Source organism: Eriocheir sinensis, chromosome 3 (assembly GCF_024679095.1).
Source record: "Eriocheir sinensis breed Jianghai 21 chromosome 3, ASM2467909v1, whole genome shotgun sequence".
Lineage (NCBI taxonomy): Eukaryota > Metazoa > Arthropoda > Malacostraca > Decapoda > Varunidae > Eriocheir > Eriocheir sinensis.
This window is the reverse complement of record NC_066511.1, coordinates 26,986,125-27,004,851: the sequence shown is the minus strand read 5'-3', so window position 1 is coordinate 27,004,851 and position 18,727 is coordinate 26,986,125. Positions and strand designations below refer to the sequence as shown.

The window sequence follows — 18,727 nt, the reverse complement described above, 5'->3', positions numbered from 1 at the left end:
TTTTTATCTCACTTTTTTTTTTACATTTCATCTCCGTTGTAATCTTTGTTTTCTTCGTTTTCTCGTTCTGCTTCTTCTTTCTTTTTTTTTTTTTTTTTAGTTTTCATTTTCTCTGTTCTAACGTTTTATTACAACATTTGCGCAAGTTTCAAAATTTCTTTCTTGATAAATATGTGTTCAAATTAATCTTACATTCTCATTTTCTCTTATAAATCTCTACTCTTATTTTCTGATTATCTGATGTGTGCTTTTACTTAAGATTCATGCAATTTTATCTGCTGTATACATAAACTTATACTTGTTAACTCATTCCGTAAACTTTATACTTTCGCGCTACTTCGTCTGGTTTGGTTATTGAATTCTCCTTCGGTATGAGCTCGTCTTTACTATCTGTTCGGCGCGTACTTACTTACTTTGTTTCATGGTGATGCGGGCCCAGGCACAACAGGAACGTGCTTTTAAGGGCCTGCTGGCACACTAGTAACATAATATAAGGGAGAGCTCCGTCAGTCAATCGTAAACTGTTAGGTAGGTGACTGTGGATTGAGTGTGGTGGTGGTGTTGGATGCATAATATAAAAAGGGACTTCGTAACTTCCCAACTTTACCTCTCTCTCTCACCTCCTCTTTTCTTATGGAGCAGCAGGAGTTAAGGCGGCGGCGCTCTCTTTCTTTCTTTCTTCCCTCCCTCAGGTCTGGAGCGCGAGGAGGAGGATGAATGAAAAAGATAAAAAGAAAAAAAAGTAAAGGGAGAGATCGGCACTTCGGTTACGAGGCAAAACTTAACTCATGAGTCTAAGCGAAGTTTCCACGCCTTTTTTTTTAACGGTGTATGTGTGTGTGTGTGTGTGTGTGTAAGAGAGAGAGAGAGAGAGAATGAATGAAGTGGAGAATAGAGATCACTACTTTTACGGTAATGGTGAACAGACGAAGAACATGAAGAAGAGATTATCAAATGGTCTGCAATGGGCTCTTCTTACAAAGGAAACGGAGGATGATACCGGAAAATAATAAAAATATACGTAGTTCCAGAGGTGTCTTGCTCTAACCCTTATTTTCAGACACGTTCGGCTTTTACAACAACTTCCTAATGCCACAAAGGAGTTTATTCGGGTTCTCATGAGTGCTTTCGACCATTCTCTCTTTTAACGCAAACAGGAAAACAAGTCATCTTCTTTTCTTTGCACCCCATCACATCTCCGGCACTACAAGCACTCTAAAGTACGATTCCCGTAGTCAAACTCTCACTGGGCTCATGAAACTTCCCATAGAAACACCCACATCATCTACGAAAACCTTATCAAAAGTGTATGTGCGTGCCCCGAAACAGTGAAGACTACGGGGCCTCAAGTCCAAGAAAAGAGAAGATAAAGTAGAGGACAAATATATACCGACCATTATGAAGAATACGGGGCCTCAAGTCCAAGGAAAGAGGAAGTGAAGTAGAGGGCAAATTAATACCGACCATTATCTCTTTTAACGCCATCATCTTGTTTTCTTTGCACCCCATCACTCCTCCGGTACTAGAAACCTCAAAAGTAAGATACCTTTAGTTCAATTCACCTTTCTACACATACACCTTCTCGCGAACGCAGAATAACTTAACTCTTTTTCACGCTGTCTCTCCTATATAAATATGCGATCCAATCTTCCTTTTTTTCTGCCTTTTTTCCTTCCACCTCATCCACTCCCTCTAACCCGTTCGCTCTTTCATACTTTCTCCTCTCCCTCTCCTCCCCCTCCCTACCCCTCGACCGTTGTCTCTTTTAAACGCGAGCAGGAAAACAGGTCATCTTCTCTTCTTTGCACCCCATCACACCTCCGGCACTACAAGCCCTCTAAAGAACGTTCCCGTAGTCCAATATCAACTCTTTACACCAACACTTTCTCGCCACTCCATCCCAGTCTGTCTCGCATATACATCACTTTCACATATACACACATACACCACAAGAAACAGCCACATGCAGCATTCCATCACCCTCAGCTTACCACGCCACCTGCGCGTCACTAAGCAACCGTCGCCCCTAACCTTACTCTACCTGGTGGTCAGAAGGGACAGGTGCATCGATCATTTTGCGGCGTAATGTTCTTAATGTAATTTTGTCGTTGGTGCTAATCGCTCTTCTACCTGAGTGTGTAATTACCGGCCCCCATTAACGGAGCAACAGGTGAGTGGTGGGGGGTGGGCGGGTGAGGCTGACCGTAGAGTGAGGAAAAGGGAAAGTGAAGGGAAGGGAAGGGTAGGGCAGGATAGATTGGAAAGGAAGGGGGCTAATATAAGGAATGAGATAAAAAATGACAGGACAGGAAAGGAAAATTAAATCATACCTGAAAAAACAAGAAGATAAGGATAACTCTAGTTAGTTCCACGAGACCTGGTGGGCCTAATCCTTCACGGCTGGACTCGCGGACTTGGCATCATCTCATTGGCTGTTGTTTACTAGATCCAACCTGCGGTAACTTCCGTTTGCCGTGACTGATTAGGTCAAATCAGATCAGGTGTGGTCCCGGGATATGCCTTTCCAACGGCTCCCGGATTTTCTGTTCATTCAATGTCGATGTTCTCGCGCTTCAACTCTAATTTTCTTCTTCAGTTTTCACTTGCCATATTTTTTTCACTGATTTTGCACTTGTGTTTTAGTCTTCTGAACTCTTTGTCTTTCCTTCCAGAGTTTTTTCAAGTAACTTTTCCTCTTTTCTATTTTCTCACTTTCTTTACTGCAATTTTTGAGTAGTAATATGTCAGCTAAGTGTTCGTGTGTGTCTTCCTTGTGTGGCTGTTGTACAAATGTGTGTTCCTTTCTAATTTCTGAGTATTGTTTGCAGTGCAGCAGGAAATGTTCCAAGTCTTCTACTTCAAAGTCACTCATGTCACATTTGGTGTCTTCCCACTACCTAAGCAATGGTACCAAGTCCGAGAATCCATCTTTGAAGGGTTAGCTCCGCCAGCTCTAGTGGAACCGATTATAATTCTATCTTGTCACATATTTTTCTTTGATGCTAATATCTACAAGTTAATATACTGAAAGGGACATCGCTTTACTCACTCTGTCTCAAACACACACACACACACACACACACACACACACACACACACACACACACACACACAAAGTATCTCTCCTATATAAATATCCAATCCAATCTTCCTTTTTTTTCTTTCCTTCTTTCCTTCCACCTCTTCCACTCCCCCTAACCCGCTCGCTCTTTCCTACTTCCTCCTCTCCCTCTCCTACCCCCTCCCTCCCCCTCTTCCCACTTCCTCTCCCGCTCTTCCCGGCGCATCACGATCGGTTCCGGATCTTTACGCACACACTGCCTCGTAAGTCGGTGTTTGGTCGGGCGGGGAGCTTGCCGCTGTGCCGCGACGCCCAGCGAGACGCCTTACTACACGCGGGGACATGACGCGACGCCTGCTGCACCCTGTCTGTGTGTCTGTCTGTGTGTGTGTCTGTGTGTTTGTCTGTATGTCTGTCTGTGTGTCTGTCTGTGTGTGTGTCTGTGTGTCTGTGCCTGTCTGTCTTTCGGTCTGCGAGTGTCTGGCTTTCTGTCTGTCCGTTTAAATCCTCAATTCGCATGAAATGAGGATCAAGTAATTAATATAGAGAAAATGTTTCTTATTTGTCATACTGAGGGAGTCCTTTAAACAGATGAAATAGGTAACTGTTATTGTAGAGCTAAATGTTAGGCTATATTAGAGGCATTTTTAGATACGTGTAAGTGGGAGAATATAAGTTTCCTTACAGTGAAAGACCAAAGTCAGACCAAAAAGTTTTATTTTCTTGAGTTTATTGATTTTATGACTATTAATGGTGGTGGTCCATTTTCTCTTTTTTGTTTGTTTGTATATTTGTGTATAACTGTCTGTCTGTCCGTCTGTCCGTCTGTATGATCCTACCGTTCATCCATTTGTCTTTCCGTCCATGCATCCACTCATCTGTCTGTCAGTCTGTCCGTTTCTCTCTCACTCTCGCCCTTTGATTAGCTGTAACAAGACACAAAGCAAGGAGAAAGGAAGCGGGGCAAGCAAGCATCAACATCAGCCAGCGGGGGTCCTTCCTTCTCGGGTTACTCAAAGGCGACAGAACTGAACGATCGAGTGTCCCTCGCCTTGGAAAAAAGTCGCAGGGGTCCTCATGAGCAGCGAGCGAGGGTGTGTGGATCGGGTTGCCCCTTCGCCGCCCTCCCCTTGCTTCTTTGTTAGTCCGCGTGTCAATTATGGAGATCAATGGAAAGTTAATATGTACCACTGAGGAGATGGAAACGTGTGTGTGTGTGTGTGTGTGTGTGTGTGTGTGTGTGTGTGTGTGTGTGTGTGTGTGTGTGTGTGTGTGTGTGTGTGTGTGTGTGTGTGTGTGTGTGTGTGTGTGTGTGTGTGTGTGTGTGTGTGTGTGTGCAGTTTGCTTAATCATAGTCAAACATAACCTTGTCTGAACAAACTTCACAATAACATGACATAACACATGGTGCAAAACGAAACTAACCCATCTTGCTAGCCCAGCTCACCCAAAACAACAGGTTAACTTAATCCAGATTTACCTAATAAAACATGTCATCGTAATACCTCACCTCAAAGTTCATCGAAATATTACTACTTACAATACTTGCAAACTTAAGTAATACAGTATTTTGCGATGATATTTAATTTTATCTATACATGTGTACGTTAGGACCTCACGAACATTTCTTGCCATCAGACTCCTGGATAATATAACGAGAATCGCGAGTAAAGTCTCGGTCAGTCCGCCCCCACAACGGGCATGTCGGCGGCGGCCTTCCAATTAAAACAAATCCGATAGTGACCCGAGCGGCTGCGGCCCGGACCTTGGGCACCGCGAGTCTCAAAGAAAGGTTTAGCGGGCCGCCAATAAATATATGAAACGTGACGCGACGCACCAATACTAATAAGCCAGACGGCACTGAACGCAACGATAGGTTTTCATTGAAGAAATATTGGAGGAACAACTTTGTAAGGAAAACGCGGGAAAATATGGATCGCAACACAAAGTTAGTGAATGTGCAAATCCAATACGACATTGAGAAAAGATGTTTACGATACACCAAGAAATTAAAATAGCAAGTGAAATAGGAAGTGGAGGTGCGGACGGAGGGTGCGGAGGCGGATGAGGAGACGGAAAGGGAGAACAAGAACGAGAACTAGAAGCTGATGCTGCTGACGAAGGAATAAACGAAGGGTATAAATGAAACTAGGCGTGAAGTTCGTGTACCCCTTAAAAACCCATAAAAAAACATCCAGATGCCTAACACGGGAAGCCTCTGCGTGCGGTGACATTTTTCAAAGTTAATCAGCAGAAGGGGTTCATGGCGGGGAGTAATTTACCATGCACAAATAGTATAAGGATGGATGCAATGCCCTCAATCAGTAAGGCTCATCTACTTGAAGGTAAGAAATGTAACGAAAAGAATGCCACCACTTGAACGAAATTATGTGATTAAACTTCAATATTAAACTGAAGGAAAACTGCAGATTACTTACGTTCTTGGTGCCCGGAGTGTTTAGCACGGTCTGCTGCTGCGGCGATGCGTGGCTCTGGAAATGAGAAATAAATGTTGTTAATGAGTTACCCATAATGATGATGTCGATGGTGATATCTATGACGCTTAAGCCAGTAGGTCTGTTACTATCATTGATTCTACTTCGGCAGCTATTATTACTACAACTACTACTGCTGTTGATGCTACTGCTGTCCCAACTACTATTACGACTACTACTCTTGATATTACTACTACTACTACTACTACTATAACTATTACTACTACAACTACTCCTACTCCTGCTACTACTACTACTACCACTACTACTACTACTATTACTTTCTTTAGTTATTGTTTATAATTTAAAACTATTGCGTCAATAATCAAGGGTGGACAATAAACTCTCTTGTCAGCGGAAGCACTTTTCGGCCTGAGCAAGGGCCGACCCCCAGTCTGCCGGGATGGGCTGCCAGGACTACATTATTTTGTCCACTACACCAAAGAGCGGTGCGCGCGTGCGGGTATATAGTTAAATTATATATATATATATATATATATATATATATATATATATATATATATATATATATATATATATATATATATATATTCTGCCTACACCTCCTGTATATAGCCAAGGTTTTGTGCCGAAAGGTACTCTAATATTTCCACAGCAATACCTGACCAACATATGTGCCCAAACCCGATATATTTTTCATCCTACCTTAGCCTACCCCAAAATGATTTTTGGCATTTGAACCAAGCTCATAATTTTGCTCATAAACCAAATACTTTTGGACGCGTAAACCTTCCCCACACTTCTTCTAATATTGAAAGTACCAAAATGTTTGTGCCTAAACCTCATCCATGTTTCCTCCCGTCCAGGGCAGCCGGCGCTATGCTTCAGCGCCTCCAGCTATGGGCGCCGAGCTGTCAAGTCTCGGGGAGCGGAGGCGGGCGCCAGGCACCTCACCCTGCAGGGCGTGGAGGTCCCGGTGTACAAGTTCCGCGGTGAGGACGCCCAGCTCGAGTGCCAATACGACCGCGGCACCGACCCTCTCTACTCCGTCAAGTGGTACAAGGACGACAACGAATTCTACAGGTTAGTGCGTGGGTGGAGGTGGAAAGTGTGTGTGTGTGTGTGTGTGTGTGTGTGTGTGTGTGTGTGTGTGTGTGTGTGTGTGTGTGTGTGTGTGTGTGTGTGTGTGTGTGTGTGTGTGTGTGTGTATGTGTGCGTGAAGTAAGTATACGTTCTACCTCAAATGGCTAACTACAAATCCATTTTTCCACTCGTCTTAAAAAAATAGTTTTCTTATTTCTATTCTCTCTCTCTCTCTCTCTCTCTCTCTCTCTCTCTCTCTCTCTCTCTCTCTCTCTCTCTCTCTCTCTCTCTCTCTCTCTCTCTCTCTCTCTCTCTCTCTCTCTGTCTCTCTCTCTCTATTCTTGTTTTTTCACACCATTCCTCTCCCTCTCCTGTTCCTTGATCCTCTTTGCATTTCTTGGTATCTTTTCGTTCTCGTTCTCATTCTTTCCTCCGTCCCCCGGCATGCAAAGGAGAGCCAGCGCACAGAGGCGAGGCTCCCCTGCATGGCTCAACAGGTGTATAGGACTGCTGTTCGTATCTGTTATGCTGTTGAAGGTTAATCCTGCGCCACAGCTCTCTCGTATACACACTTCAACTTTTTATCACAAGGACACTCACGCACTTCTGTCTCTCCTCCTAATTCGTCCTTTCTTTCTTTTTCATTATAATCTTCAACCTCGTCTCCTCATCTCCGTATTTTCTTCATTTCACTCCTGCTATATCCGTTTCCTCCATTTCTTTCTCCTTCTAATCCATCCTTTCCTTCCTTCCATCCCTCCTTTTTCACCCTAATCTTCTATCTCGTTTCCTCTTCTCCTTGTCTTCTTCAATCCCCTTCCGCTATACCTCTCTCTCCTCTATCTCTCTCTGCTTCTAATATTTACTCTTCCTCTCTTCTTGTCCTTCATGTTCACCTCCTCCTCTTCTCCTAAACCACATCCCTATTCTTCCTTCCCTCTTTTTATAGCATACCAACTGCTCTCTATCCTTGCCTAAATTAATCGTGTGTGTTTGACATTTCAGATATCTCTTCGGGCGGAGCAAACCCAAGCAGACTTTTGCCATTCCCGGAGTAAACGTTGACGTGAGTATCATTGTCAGTTTTTTTTGGGGGGGTGTGAAGCGTGGAGGGGCGAGAGAGACTAATAAGAGGGTGGGAGCGCAAATGTTTCATGGAGGACTTATTACATCTATAACAAGTTTCATAAAAAGTGGAGGAAAGGAAAAGGAGTACAAAGGAAAAGCAAACAGCAACAGACCTCTTCGTCCTAACTAGGCTGAAGGATGAAGGATGAGAATGAGGGGATGGAGAAGAATAGAGTGAGAGTAGAAGGAAGACTAGGAGGAGGAGGAGGAGAGAGCGTAGGAATGGGAGAAAGAGAAAGAGGAAACGGAGGAGGAGGAGGAATAAAAGGTTGAGCATGAGAAGAAACAGAAGAAGAAGGGAAAAGAGAAAGATCAGCAAAAGGAAGAACAAAAAAGAAAAACAAAGCAAAGAGGAGTAACATCATTACCTTTTCTATCCCTTCGGACGTCTTGGGAGGGGTGGAAATAATGTTGAAGAAGAGGAGGTCCGGAAAGGCGCGCGAGAGAGAGAGAGGAGGAGCGAATAAGCATAATCTGACTGGTTCTGAGATACAGTGAAAAGGGAGACGAAGTGAGGGGAGGCCTAATGTTATCAAGGGAGTAAAAGGAATGGACAGCGTTTTACTTTTCAGAGTGTTCCCAGGAGTGAGCCGAGGAGGGGACGGGGGCAAGGAAAGGCAGGGAGGAGAACGTGAGAGAAAGGGAAGAGGAGAGAGAGAGAGAGAGAGAGAGAGAGAGAGAGAGAGAGAGAGAGAGAGAGAGAGAGAGAGAGAGAGAGAGAGAGAGAGAGAGAGAGACGGGGGAGGGGGGGGGTTGTCAACGAGAAAAACGAACATACACACACACACACACACACACACACACACACACACACACACACACACACACACACACACACACACACACACACACACACATACACACAAACACACACACAAAAAATAAAGTCTTAAGGTGCCAACGTATAAATCGTGACAAATCCTACCTACCTTATATAGACACACTAACACACTAACACACTATCACACTATCATACGTAGCTTGTCACCTTCCTCGTACCTGTCGACACTTTCTCCTCTCCCTCTTTCCCCCCCCCCCTCTTTTTTTTCCCCTTACGCAACACTTATTTTTATATTATTCGATGTCCGCAGGTGATTCGTCCTTCACCTGCCACTAATTATTTTGTTTCTTTTTCCCTCACCCTTCGTTTAGCTTCCGTCGTGTTGTGTGCCATTTTACGTAATCATGTTAAGACCAACACGTAGGGGAGGAAAACCAGGCGTGGAGGAATTAACCGACAAACGTATGAGCAAATAGGATGATTGTGTGACGAGAACGTTGAGGTGAAATGATGTTTTTTTTCTCTCTCATGGTGAAGGACACATCGTAAAACTTTACACACATCAACACCCGGACACCTCCACCCTCCCTTATACACGGACAAGCAAACAAAAAAATCACTCAAAGTTACTTCTGTGAGAAAATAAAAAAGCTTTCAAAATATTAACGAGAGGGTAATCATTTATGTATGGAAGGGATGGCGAGGTGTGTGAGGAGACAGGGGTACAAGGAAGCGTCTGACTGTGTGGTTGCTATCAGGTGTACCAGAGGCGAGGAGATGGACGGGTGAGTGTATGGAAAGAAATGAGGTATAGGGATGGATAATCAGTCAGATCTTATAGGGATGGGAAGTTTGGATCGTGTTTTGTGTGTATGGGGATAGCAAGGGTCTGACTCTGTGGTTGTTATCCGGTAAACGGGAGATAATGGGGGCAGGGGAGTGTATGGAAAGGAGAACTCACGTATAATAAGCATGTAGTACGTTGGATGTTCAGTCAGATCTGTTTCAGGATGAGAAGGGAGGTGTAAGTTGTGTACTGTGTGCTTTGAGGATAGCTAGTCAGGTGTGTGTGTGTGTATGTGGGAGGGGGAAGGGATAGGAATAGGAAGGAGAGAGGTGTGGCATGTATAAGGGGTGTATGAGGAAGACCAGTTAGGCAGGTGTAAGGGAAGGAGGTGAGAGGTGTGAGGCAGCATGAGAGCATTAAATGTAGGTGTGGGAATGAGGAGACAAGTCACCGTTGCCAGATTATCGTACTCAGAGCATAGTACGAGTATTTACCGGTTTCTGACGCCTAACTATTGCCGGGAAACATTAGGAATTAACTATTTTAACAATAAATATAAATGAATCTCGTTATTGGGGTCCAGGAGACAGTTTTTGGGTCGGAAGTCGGTAAATATAAGAGGCTGAGTACGAGAGGGTCAAGTTAAGTGTGTGAATGGGAGCAGAAAAAAAAAAAACTGTAAAGAATTGTAAAGTGTGTGAGAGAACGCGTAGGGTAACGATGACAGAGGCGTGAAAGGTGTGTGCCGACCATTTGATTATCTAGACTGACTTCTACCTGGTCTGAATAATTGCTCACCTGATAATCAATATACCACTACCTGAAGTCACCCGGCAGTCCGTCCCTCTCACACACTCGCTCTCCCTTTCTCTCGTTACCTGGCGACGGAACTTAATTGCTCGTTAGATTGGTTTAAGCGACACGGGTGAATAACAAGGCTAAACGAGGGGAAGATGAAAGATGGAGCAGAAGAAACAAGGGGGAGCGCCGGGGAGCGAGAGAAAAATGACCCTTCCACTGAGGAGCTAACATCAAACACTGACGGGGAAGCGAGGAATGGAAAGAAAGAAACGCTGCAAAAGAACGGTAAATAAATATCAACACACACACGCACACACACACAAAGACCATCGGAAAAGTATGTAGCTGTATATGATTTTAAAAAAGGAGATTGAAAAAAACGAGAGAACGGGAGATGTAGAGGGACTGAGCTACGCCAAGGAAATATAAAATAAATATTCCCGTACTAGAAACGCATGAAAAAAAAGCGTATGGAGAAGGAAAAGTGGCAAGTATACAGGAGGTGTGAGGAGAGAGCTTTAGGGGGAGTCGAGGGGCTTAATGGAACAGATGGGACGGTAGGGAGATTACGGGAGGGGACGGAGGAAATGAGGTAAGAAAGGAAGGGAGAAGATGAGAACGTAAAGCAGACAGGGCGGGTTACAAAGGGGGAGACGGGTGATAACTTATCGTGGCGGGGGGATAAGAAGGTGTAAAAAGGTGTGTGTGTGTGTGTGTGTGTGTGTGTGTGTGTGTATGTGTGTGTGTGGAAGGAAAGACAGAACAAGAGGAATGGAGAAGAGGGAGAAGAAAACCGTTAAGGGGATACGAAGGAGAAACGAATGCATACAGACCAGACACTAAACCAACGGAAAAAAAGAAGCAATGGAAACGGTAAAGGAAAAAAAATGGAAAAGAAAGAAAGGCTGGAGTTGAGGACAGGGAGAAGGGGATAAGAAGAGAAGGAGAAATAACAAGGAGAAATAACTGGATAAGGACACGAAACCAACCCAGAGGAAGAAACAAGAAGCGGAAACGGAAAAACAAACTTAAAGAAGAAATGGGAATAAAAGGGAAGACAGGAAGAAAGGTGGACAGTGAGGAGAAGCCAACCAGTACGAAAACTGTTAAGGAAATAAGGAGAAACGAACGAAGAGACACGAAACCAAACCAGAGGAAGAAAGAAGAAACGAAAAGGGTAACGGAAAGAAGAAATGGGAAGAAAAGAAAGGCAGGAGAAAAGGAGGAGTAGGAAAAAGACTCACGAAACCAAACCAGAGGAAGAAAGAAGAAACGAAAAGGGTAACGGAAAGAAGAAATGGGAAGAAAAGAAAGACAGGAGAAAAGGAGGAGGAGGAAAAAGACTCAAGCACAACAAAAAACTGTGAAAGGGATGATAAGGAGAAACGAATGAGTAAAGGCACAAGACGAAACCAAGGGAAGAAAAACACAAAACATAAACAAAGGCCTGTGATGGGAGAAAACGAAGACAGTAGGACATAACATCAAATGGCAGAAGAAAACCACCCACACATAACTCAGTCTCGCTATTGCCACCGCATCATCGCCGCCTATTATTCATCACCACTACCGGTATACAAGACAGCAACATGTGTTTCTTTACCGCCACTGATACTCTACCTGGATCTGTTTGTATTTGTGTTCCTCCTCTTATCGTTTCCAAGTGACGGGCATCAACGAACGCGGTATCAGTGTACAGCTCTCTCCTACGTAAAAACCTCCCATTACTACCTCGGTGAACTTATTTTTTTACCTACTACAAATCTCGTAATAATGATTTTCCCCACTTTATTGCTTCCAAGTGACGGACATCAACGTACGCGGCAGCAGTGTTCAGTTTTCTGCTATGGCTGTGTTGCTGCGGAAAACTATCCAATACTACCGAGTCGAGCTTTCTTTCCCTCTTACTAATCAACGTCAAATCAACTCCTCACTTACCAGCTGTCCGGAGTCTACTGAAAAACGCATCTTTACCCTTGACCCGCTTTTCAGTTCTGTATCTCGCCTGTCCGCTCTCCCTTTAACCTGTCACTCAAGGAAGTCCACCACAGTCACGTCCTTCATTCCTTTCATGCTGATGGAAAGGCAACGTGAGGTATGAGTGCGTTGTCTTGACGTTACTGATAAAATGGGCTTCATCTTTCACTCTATACCCGTGGCGCCACTATAAACACTTGCCTGCGCCATGACGGGCTGGGGCCGAATACCATCCAGGCCCCTCCAGCTGATCTACCGGCGCTATAGGCGTAGACGTAAAAAAAAAAATGTTAAGTGGAAAACAGGCAGTATTGTTGATAATTAGATGTGTTAAGTTATACGCCTACGTGGTCTAGTGGTCAGCGTGCCTGGCTTCTACTCCGCGGGCCCGGGTTCGAATCCCGGCCCGGGCAGTCGGCGTGCAGCTCACCCAGCTGTTCATCCTCCCTCTCGGGCTGGTCGATAAATGGGTACCTGGGGAAACCTGGGGAAGGTAAACTGTGGTAACCCGGATGTCACACTGGCCCTGTGTCCCGGGGTAATGGGCTCCCTCCAACCACAGGCTCAAGGGCTAATGTTACGAGATGAGCACCGAGGCCACGCGCTTCTACAGCGTATGCCCCCAACTTTACCTTTACCTTACCTAAGTTATTTTGCAATCTGTAATTAGGCTGAGTTTGTGAACGTTGCAGGAGCAGCAGGGAAGCAGGAGTAGAGGCAAAAAGAGGATTATTTCTTTCGCGCGGACGTCAGAACGCACTGTACTTTTTTACGCCCGAGCATAATAAACAACGTGAGTTCCGCGATTCAGGAGTTTCGCGTGGATTTGCCGGCTAGAACAAACTCTTCCCGGAAAACGCCCAGCCTCTCTCTCTCTCTCTCTCTCTCTCTCTCTCTCTCTCTCTCTCTCTCTCTCTCTCTCTCTCTCTCTCTCTCTCTCTCTCTCTCTCTCTCTCTCTCTCTCTCTCTCTCTCTCTCTCTCTCTCTCTCTCTCTCTCTCTCTCTCTCTCTCTCTCTCTCTCTCTCTCTCTCTCTCTCTCTCTCTCTCTCTCTCCAACTAGCCGGGTCACAATAAAGCTCTCTGCAATAGGGTAACACCACAAGGAGAAAGGGAGGGGGTCGCGGGCGGAATGGAGGGGACTGGGAGCCGGTCACCTGCCTGCGACACTCACCTGAGAAATGGGTGGACGGGGATGGGGGCCGGGGCCGGGCAGAGTGGATGCGTATGTCCAGTAGGAAAAGGGCGAAGCTGGAAGAGGAGGAGGAGGAGGAGGAAACATGGAAACATGGACTAGCAGGCAGCAGAGAGCCTGTTGGCTCATTACTAGGCTGCCTGCGTTCAGTGATTCAATCAATCCGTTTGCCATAGGAGTGGCTTGCAGGGAAGGATTAAAGCACTTGTGTATCTACTCTTGGGAACGTTCAGTTCACTCCCGATGCAGCAAAGTGGCGATCAATGCGTTTCTTGAAGGAGTTGATGGTCTCTGCGCTAACCACTTCTGCAGGAAGGCTGTTCCAGTGGCGAACAACTCTATTCGAGAAATAACTCCTGCCGATGTCGGTATTGCATCGCTTTGCTTGAATTGTTTTTCCGTTGTTTCTTGTTCTCAGGTTGGTTTGTAGCGTGAAGAGTTTGGAGTGATCAACGTTGCTGAGCTTGTTCAGGTACTTAAAGACTTGTATCATGTCTCCCCGCAGGCGTCTCTTTTCCAACGTGAAGAGGTTGAGTCGCTCGAGTCGCTCTTCATAGGGCTTCGTCCTCAGTGATGGTATCATCTTCGTGGCGTGGCGCTGTACTCTCTCAAGTAATTCAATGTCTTTCCTGTAATTAGGAGACCAGAATTGCACGGCGTATTCCAGGTGGGGCCTTACCAGCGAATTGTACAAGGATAACATAACTCCCGGCGTCTTGTATTCGAAGTTCCTCGATATGAACCCAAGCATTGTATTGGCTTTCTTACAGGCGGACTTGCAGTGTTTTATTTGTTTCAAGTCACTGCTGATGGTGACCCCGAGGTCTCTTTCCTCTTGCACAACATGTAGTGGTTCGCCACCCATGTGGTATGTGTGGTTGCTGTTTCTGGATCCGATATGCATTACTTTACATTTGGCAGTGTTGAAGGACATCTGCAATTTTTCTGACCACCGAGTGATCTGGTCCAGGTCTCTCTGGATAATTTTGCAGTCTGCCGTTGTGAGGGCCTTCCCACCCACCTTTGTGTCGTCGGCAAATTTTGAAAGATTGGATTTCAATCCTAGTTCTAGGTCGTTGATATATATGATGAAAAGTATGGGTTCCAGCACTGACCCCTGTGGCACTCCACTTGTGACCGGGAGCCACTCGGAGGCCTGTCCGTTGACTACAACTCGTTGTTTTTTTCCAGTGAGCCAGTCCTTGATCCACGCTGTCAGATTGCCGCCTAATCCCGCCGACTTGAGTTTCTTGAGGAGTCTTTCGTGTGGCACTTTGTCAAAGGCTTTTTGAAAGTCTAGATATATAACATCGCTGGGGATATGATTATCCCAGTTTTCATAGATACCTTGGAAGAAGTCCAATAAATTGGTTAAGCATGAGCGCTTGTTCCTGAAACCGTGCTGAGCATCGGAAATGATGTTGTTGTCTTCAAGGAACCTAACGAGTTTGTCTCTGATGATCTTCTCGAGGATTTTTCCCGCCACAGAGGTCAGGCTGATTGGTCTGTAGTTTAGGGCACACAGGAGGAGGAGGAGGAAGAAGAGGAGGAGGAGGAAGAGGAGGAAACAGAAGGAAAATACTATAAATAATCTGTTCTGGGAAGGGATGATTTTCCTCCTCCTCCACCTCCTATATATCTTTCTATTTTTCCCCTCCTCCTCCTCCTCCTTCTCTCTATCTTCCTATTCTCCTCCCCCTCCTCCTCCTCCTCCACTTGCGGCTGTACCTCTTCCACCTCCACCTGTTTTTTTTTTCTCCTCTTTCGTTTATTCCTTCCTTAAATTTATTCCCTCTTTCCTTGATTTTTCTGCCTCCTCCTTCTCTTCCTCATTTTCCCTTCTCCCCCTTCTCCTCCTCCTCCTCCTTCTCTTCCTCATTTTCCCTTCTCCTCCTCCTCCTCCTCCTCCTCCTCCTCTGTATAATAAATTGCACGGGAAATTAATTCGTTCTTCCAATTGTTTCGCTTTCAGTGACGCGGCACCTTTATCATTATCCTCCTTCCGTCACATGTTCCGTGCTCACTTGGGTTTCCGTGCGGCCTTTCCTCCTACCCGGTCTTCCTCCTTTACTTTCTTCATATAATTCTTTCTTCCACTGACAGACTTTCCTCCTTCACCGCCTTTCCCACACTCCCCAAATGCTTGCCCTCCCCAACGAACCTCTTCTCGTCTCTGCAGTACACTCCCCGCCCTGCCACCCTCCCATGGCTCCCCCACACCCCCTTTACACCCTACCCTCTTTTTTTTTCTCTTTTCTCTTTTGTCACCTTTTTCCTTCTCTGCTCTGATATTTTGATATTCACAAAGAAAAAAACAATGGGACAAAAAGTCTCTCACGAAAAAGCGAACGTGGTCGTGAGCCTGCGAGCAGGCATGAGCAGGCCGGACACCTTGAAGGTGTCTTACAGGGGCGGCGGCTGCCTCAGGAGGCGGCGGCCGATCGCCTTCTTTACCTTCCCCAGCACCGGCTGGCGGTGCGCCGAGGGGATAGAGGCGTGCGAGGCGGAGGGGGGATTGAGCGTGCCGTTGGCCGCGCTCAAATATAAGGACCTCAGCAAGATCATCCAGCTGCGCTGCGGGTCTGGCGGGAGGACCCTTCTGAAGGCAGCGATGCCGCTGGGGAAGTTCCTCAACAACCTCGACTACCTGCACTTCTCGTTACACTCTGACGGCAGGGGCTCCAGCGGCGCCTACACCGTCATGCGGTGCAACGGGCACCCCTTGCGGCGCCGGCGTGGCACCGGCCAGATGGCGGGAAGGAAGCCAGTGCCCCCACCAGGGCCTCAGTTACCCCAGCAGGTGGTGCCGGAGGCATCACCAAAGCTTCACACACCAAGGAAGGTGATGCCACACACATCACCAAAGCTTCAAACACCAAGGCAGGTGATGCCACACACATCACCAAGGCTTCAAACACCAAGGCAGGTGATGCCACACACATCACCAAGGCTTCAAACACCAAGGCAGGTGATGCCACACACATCACCAAGGCTTCAAACACCAAGGCAGGTGATGTCACACACATCACCAAGGCTTCACACACCAAGGCAGGTGATGTCACACACATCACCAAGGCTTCACACACCAAGGCAGGTGATGTCACACACATCACCAAGGCTTCACACACCAAGGCAGGTGATGTCACACACATCACCAAGGCTTCACACACCCCGCGCTCCCCTCACCACACACTCCGCCGTCGGAAAACCAAGAAACCCAATCTTCGCGCCCACGGCAGGGACACGGCGACTCCCAAGAGACACGATGCGCCGTACACATGGACGGACGTGTTCGTGGACGTCACGGCGATCTGTGCCGTCGTCTTGTCCGGCGTCCTGGCGTACTACACGCGTTAGTGAGGCGCCGCCACGCCCGCCCGCCCGGAGGCCTTCATGGGCGCGGGCTATTGTCTGTTATACCTTTCTCCATCTCTATAATCCTTACTAGTCTTGTGTGCTTCCTGTTTCTTGTCTCTCTCTCTCTCTCTATCTATCTATCTATCTACCACTATTTTTTTATTTTTGTTTCTTTTTCTTTTTACTCCATTTTGAACACACACACACACACACAGATAGACAGTGTGTGTGTGTGTGTGTGTGTGTGTGTGTGTGCCATCACCTGCGTTTCACCTCATCACTTCCGCCTTTTTTCATCGTCTTTCCTCTCTCGGGAGGAGGAGGAGGAGGAGGAGGAGGAGGAGGAACAGGAGGAGGAGGAGGGGAGAAGGAAGAAGAAACCTGAAAGAGAAGGCAACAGAAAACCTGTTTGTTCATTCCCAGGCTTCCTGTTCTTGTGATAGTCAATTTGTCGGTTACTTTAGTGACCTGCGGAACATAACAAGGCACGTGCTGTACCTGCGGGGATGTTTACATAATTTCCGACGCAAAAAAGTAACGGTCGATGTGATTTTTAAGGTTGATCGATTTCGCATGATCTACTATAGGAAGGTTGTTTTAGTGACGGATAACTCATTCGAGAGGTAACTCTTGCCTCGCGTTTAACTCAAAAACTAAATATTTCAACAAAACTTTGTTATGAGTACAGGACGATACAAAATAAGCATCAAGGTGTAAATAGTTTTGCTCAGTTTAATTATAAATCCATACAACGTGTCATGGACTAGAGCCCGAGAGTCCAGAAACCACTTGGAATCGAACCCAGGGATGTGCCTCCAGAGTGAGACTCGCATCGACCGTCTTCTGAAGAGTCCCTGAGGGGTTCTTATCCTCGTAGAATCACAGATACGTACGACCTAAATGATCAACACATCGTTACCATCATTATTTTTGTAACTGCTAATTCCGTGCTTCATACTAAGAGAGTGTTTGTACCTGTTTATGAAGAATGGGAACCTGTTACGCTTTCACCAACTTTATATATTTCTGTATCATCTGCGGACTCAATGAGGTTAGTGATGCATGTAATTGGCGTGCGGCGGTGGAGGGGTCTGCGTGAGTGCGGCGCCGGGGCTGTGGAGGGATTAGTGGAGGGTAGAAAGGGGTGGACACATGCGGTAGGGAGGGAGGTGAATAGATGAGGAGAAAGGGATGGACGGGATAATGTAACGGAATGGTATAGGTGGTTAGGAGATGTGAGGGTGTGTGAAGGGTGAAGGGGAGGTGCTGTGGGTGAGGGTAGAAAGGAGGTGGACACATGCATTGGGGAGGGAGGACAATGGATGGGGAGGAGGGGATGGACGGGATAATGTAAAGATATGGTATACGTGGTTAACCCGTCCGCTGCGATTGGCACGGATTTCGCCTTCACTGGTAGCCTGGTATCATATGCTCCCAGGTCTTTCTGTGCTTCTGTGGTGGGCAGTGGAGTGTTTCCCATGTGGTATTGGTATGCTGAATCTCCCCTCCCAAGATGCATGGCCTCACATTTTTCTTCACTAAATTGGAGCAGCCACTTTTTGTTCCACTCCTGTAGCTTGGTGATGTCTTCTTGTAGGTAATCCACATCCAAGGGGTTAAAGGCTGTGAGGGTGTGTGAAGGGTGAGGGGGAAGGCTTTGTGGGTGTCGGTAGATATATAGAGACTCGATTGATATGTAAGTAGAGTAGAGGATGACCAGGAAGATACGAAGGAGTAGTGATAGAGGTTAGTGTGTGATCTGAGGAAGGGTGGTTTAGTGTGCTAGGAATCTAATCATATGTTATTAACGCGCATTGTACAGAGAAAAAAAGGGAGAGTGGTCTAGGGCAGGTGTTGGTGGTATGGAATATGTACCAGAATGTGATCAGAGGCAGCGGGGGCAGAGGGATCGGTTGTGAAGCGAATGAAAGAGTACAGAGGGATGGGAAAAAGGGAGTGACTAAGACCCGCATTTCAAGACTCTATCGGCTCATACAATAGAGCTTTCCAAAGGCCACAAAGGAGCTTAGTCGGGTTCGCAAGCTTTCTTTTCACGTTCATGGCGCAGAAGCCTTGTTGAAATATCACTATAGGCTCATAAAA

At 46.3% G+C, this 18,727-nt stretch overlaps 1 protein-coding gene and 1 long non-coding RNA gene across 2 annotated transcripts in view; one reads left to right on the top strand and one right to left on the bottom strand.

The window, feature by feature from the left end:
* The window catches only part of LOC127007354 (uncharacterized), a 240,098-nt gene that overhangs the window by 62,890 nt on the left and 158,481 nt on the right, over positions 1-18,727 (bottom strand). The window contains exon 5 of the long non-coding RNA XR_007760204.1: positions 5,500-5,553. This is a non-coding gene — a long non-coding RNA (uncharacterized LOC127007354). The remainder of the gene's footprint in view (positions 1-5,499; positions 5,554-18,727) is intronic.
* Positions 1-18,727, top strand: part of LOC127007352 (uncharacterized) — a 208,165-nt gene that overhangs the window by 89,106 nt on the left and 100,332 nt on the right. Inside the window, exons 3-4 of the mRNA XM_050878219.1 lie at positions 6,384-6,600; positions 7,606-7,666. Coding sequence (XP_050734176.1) covers positions 6,384-6,600; positions 7,606-7,666 — 278 coding nt within the window. The remainder of the gene's footprint in view (positions 1-6,383; positions 6,601-7,605; positions 7,667-18,727) is intronic.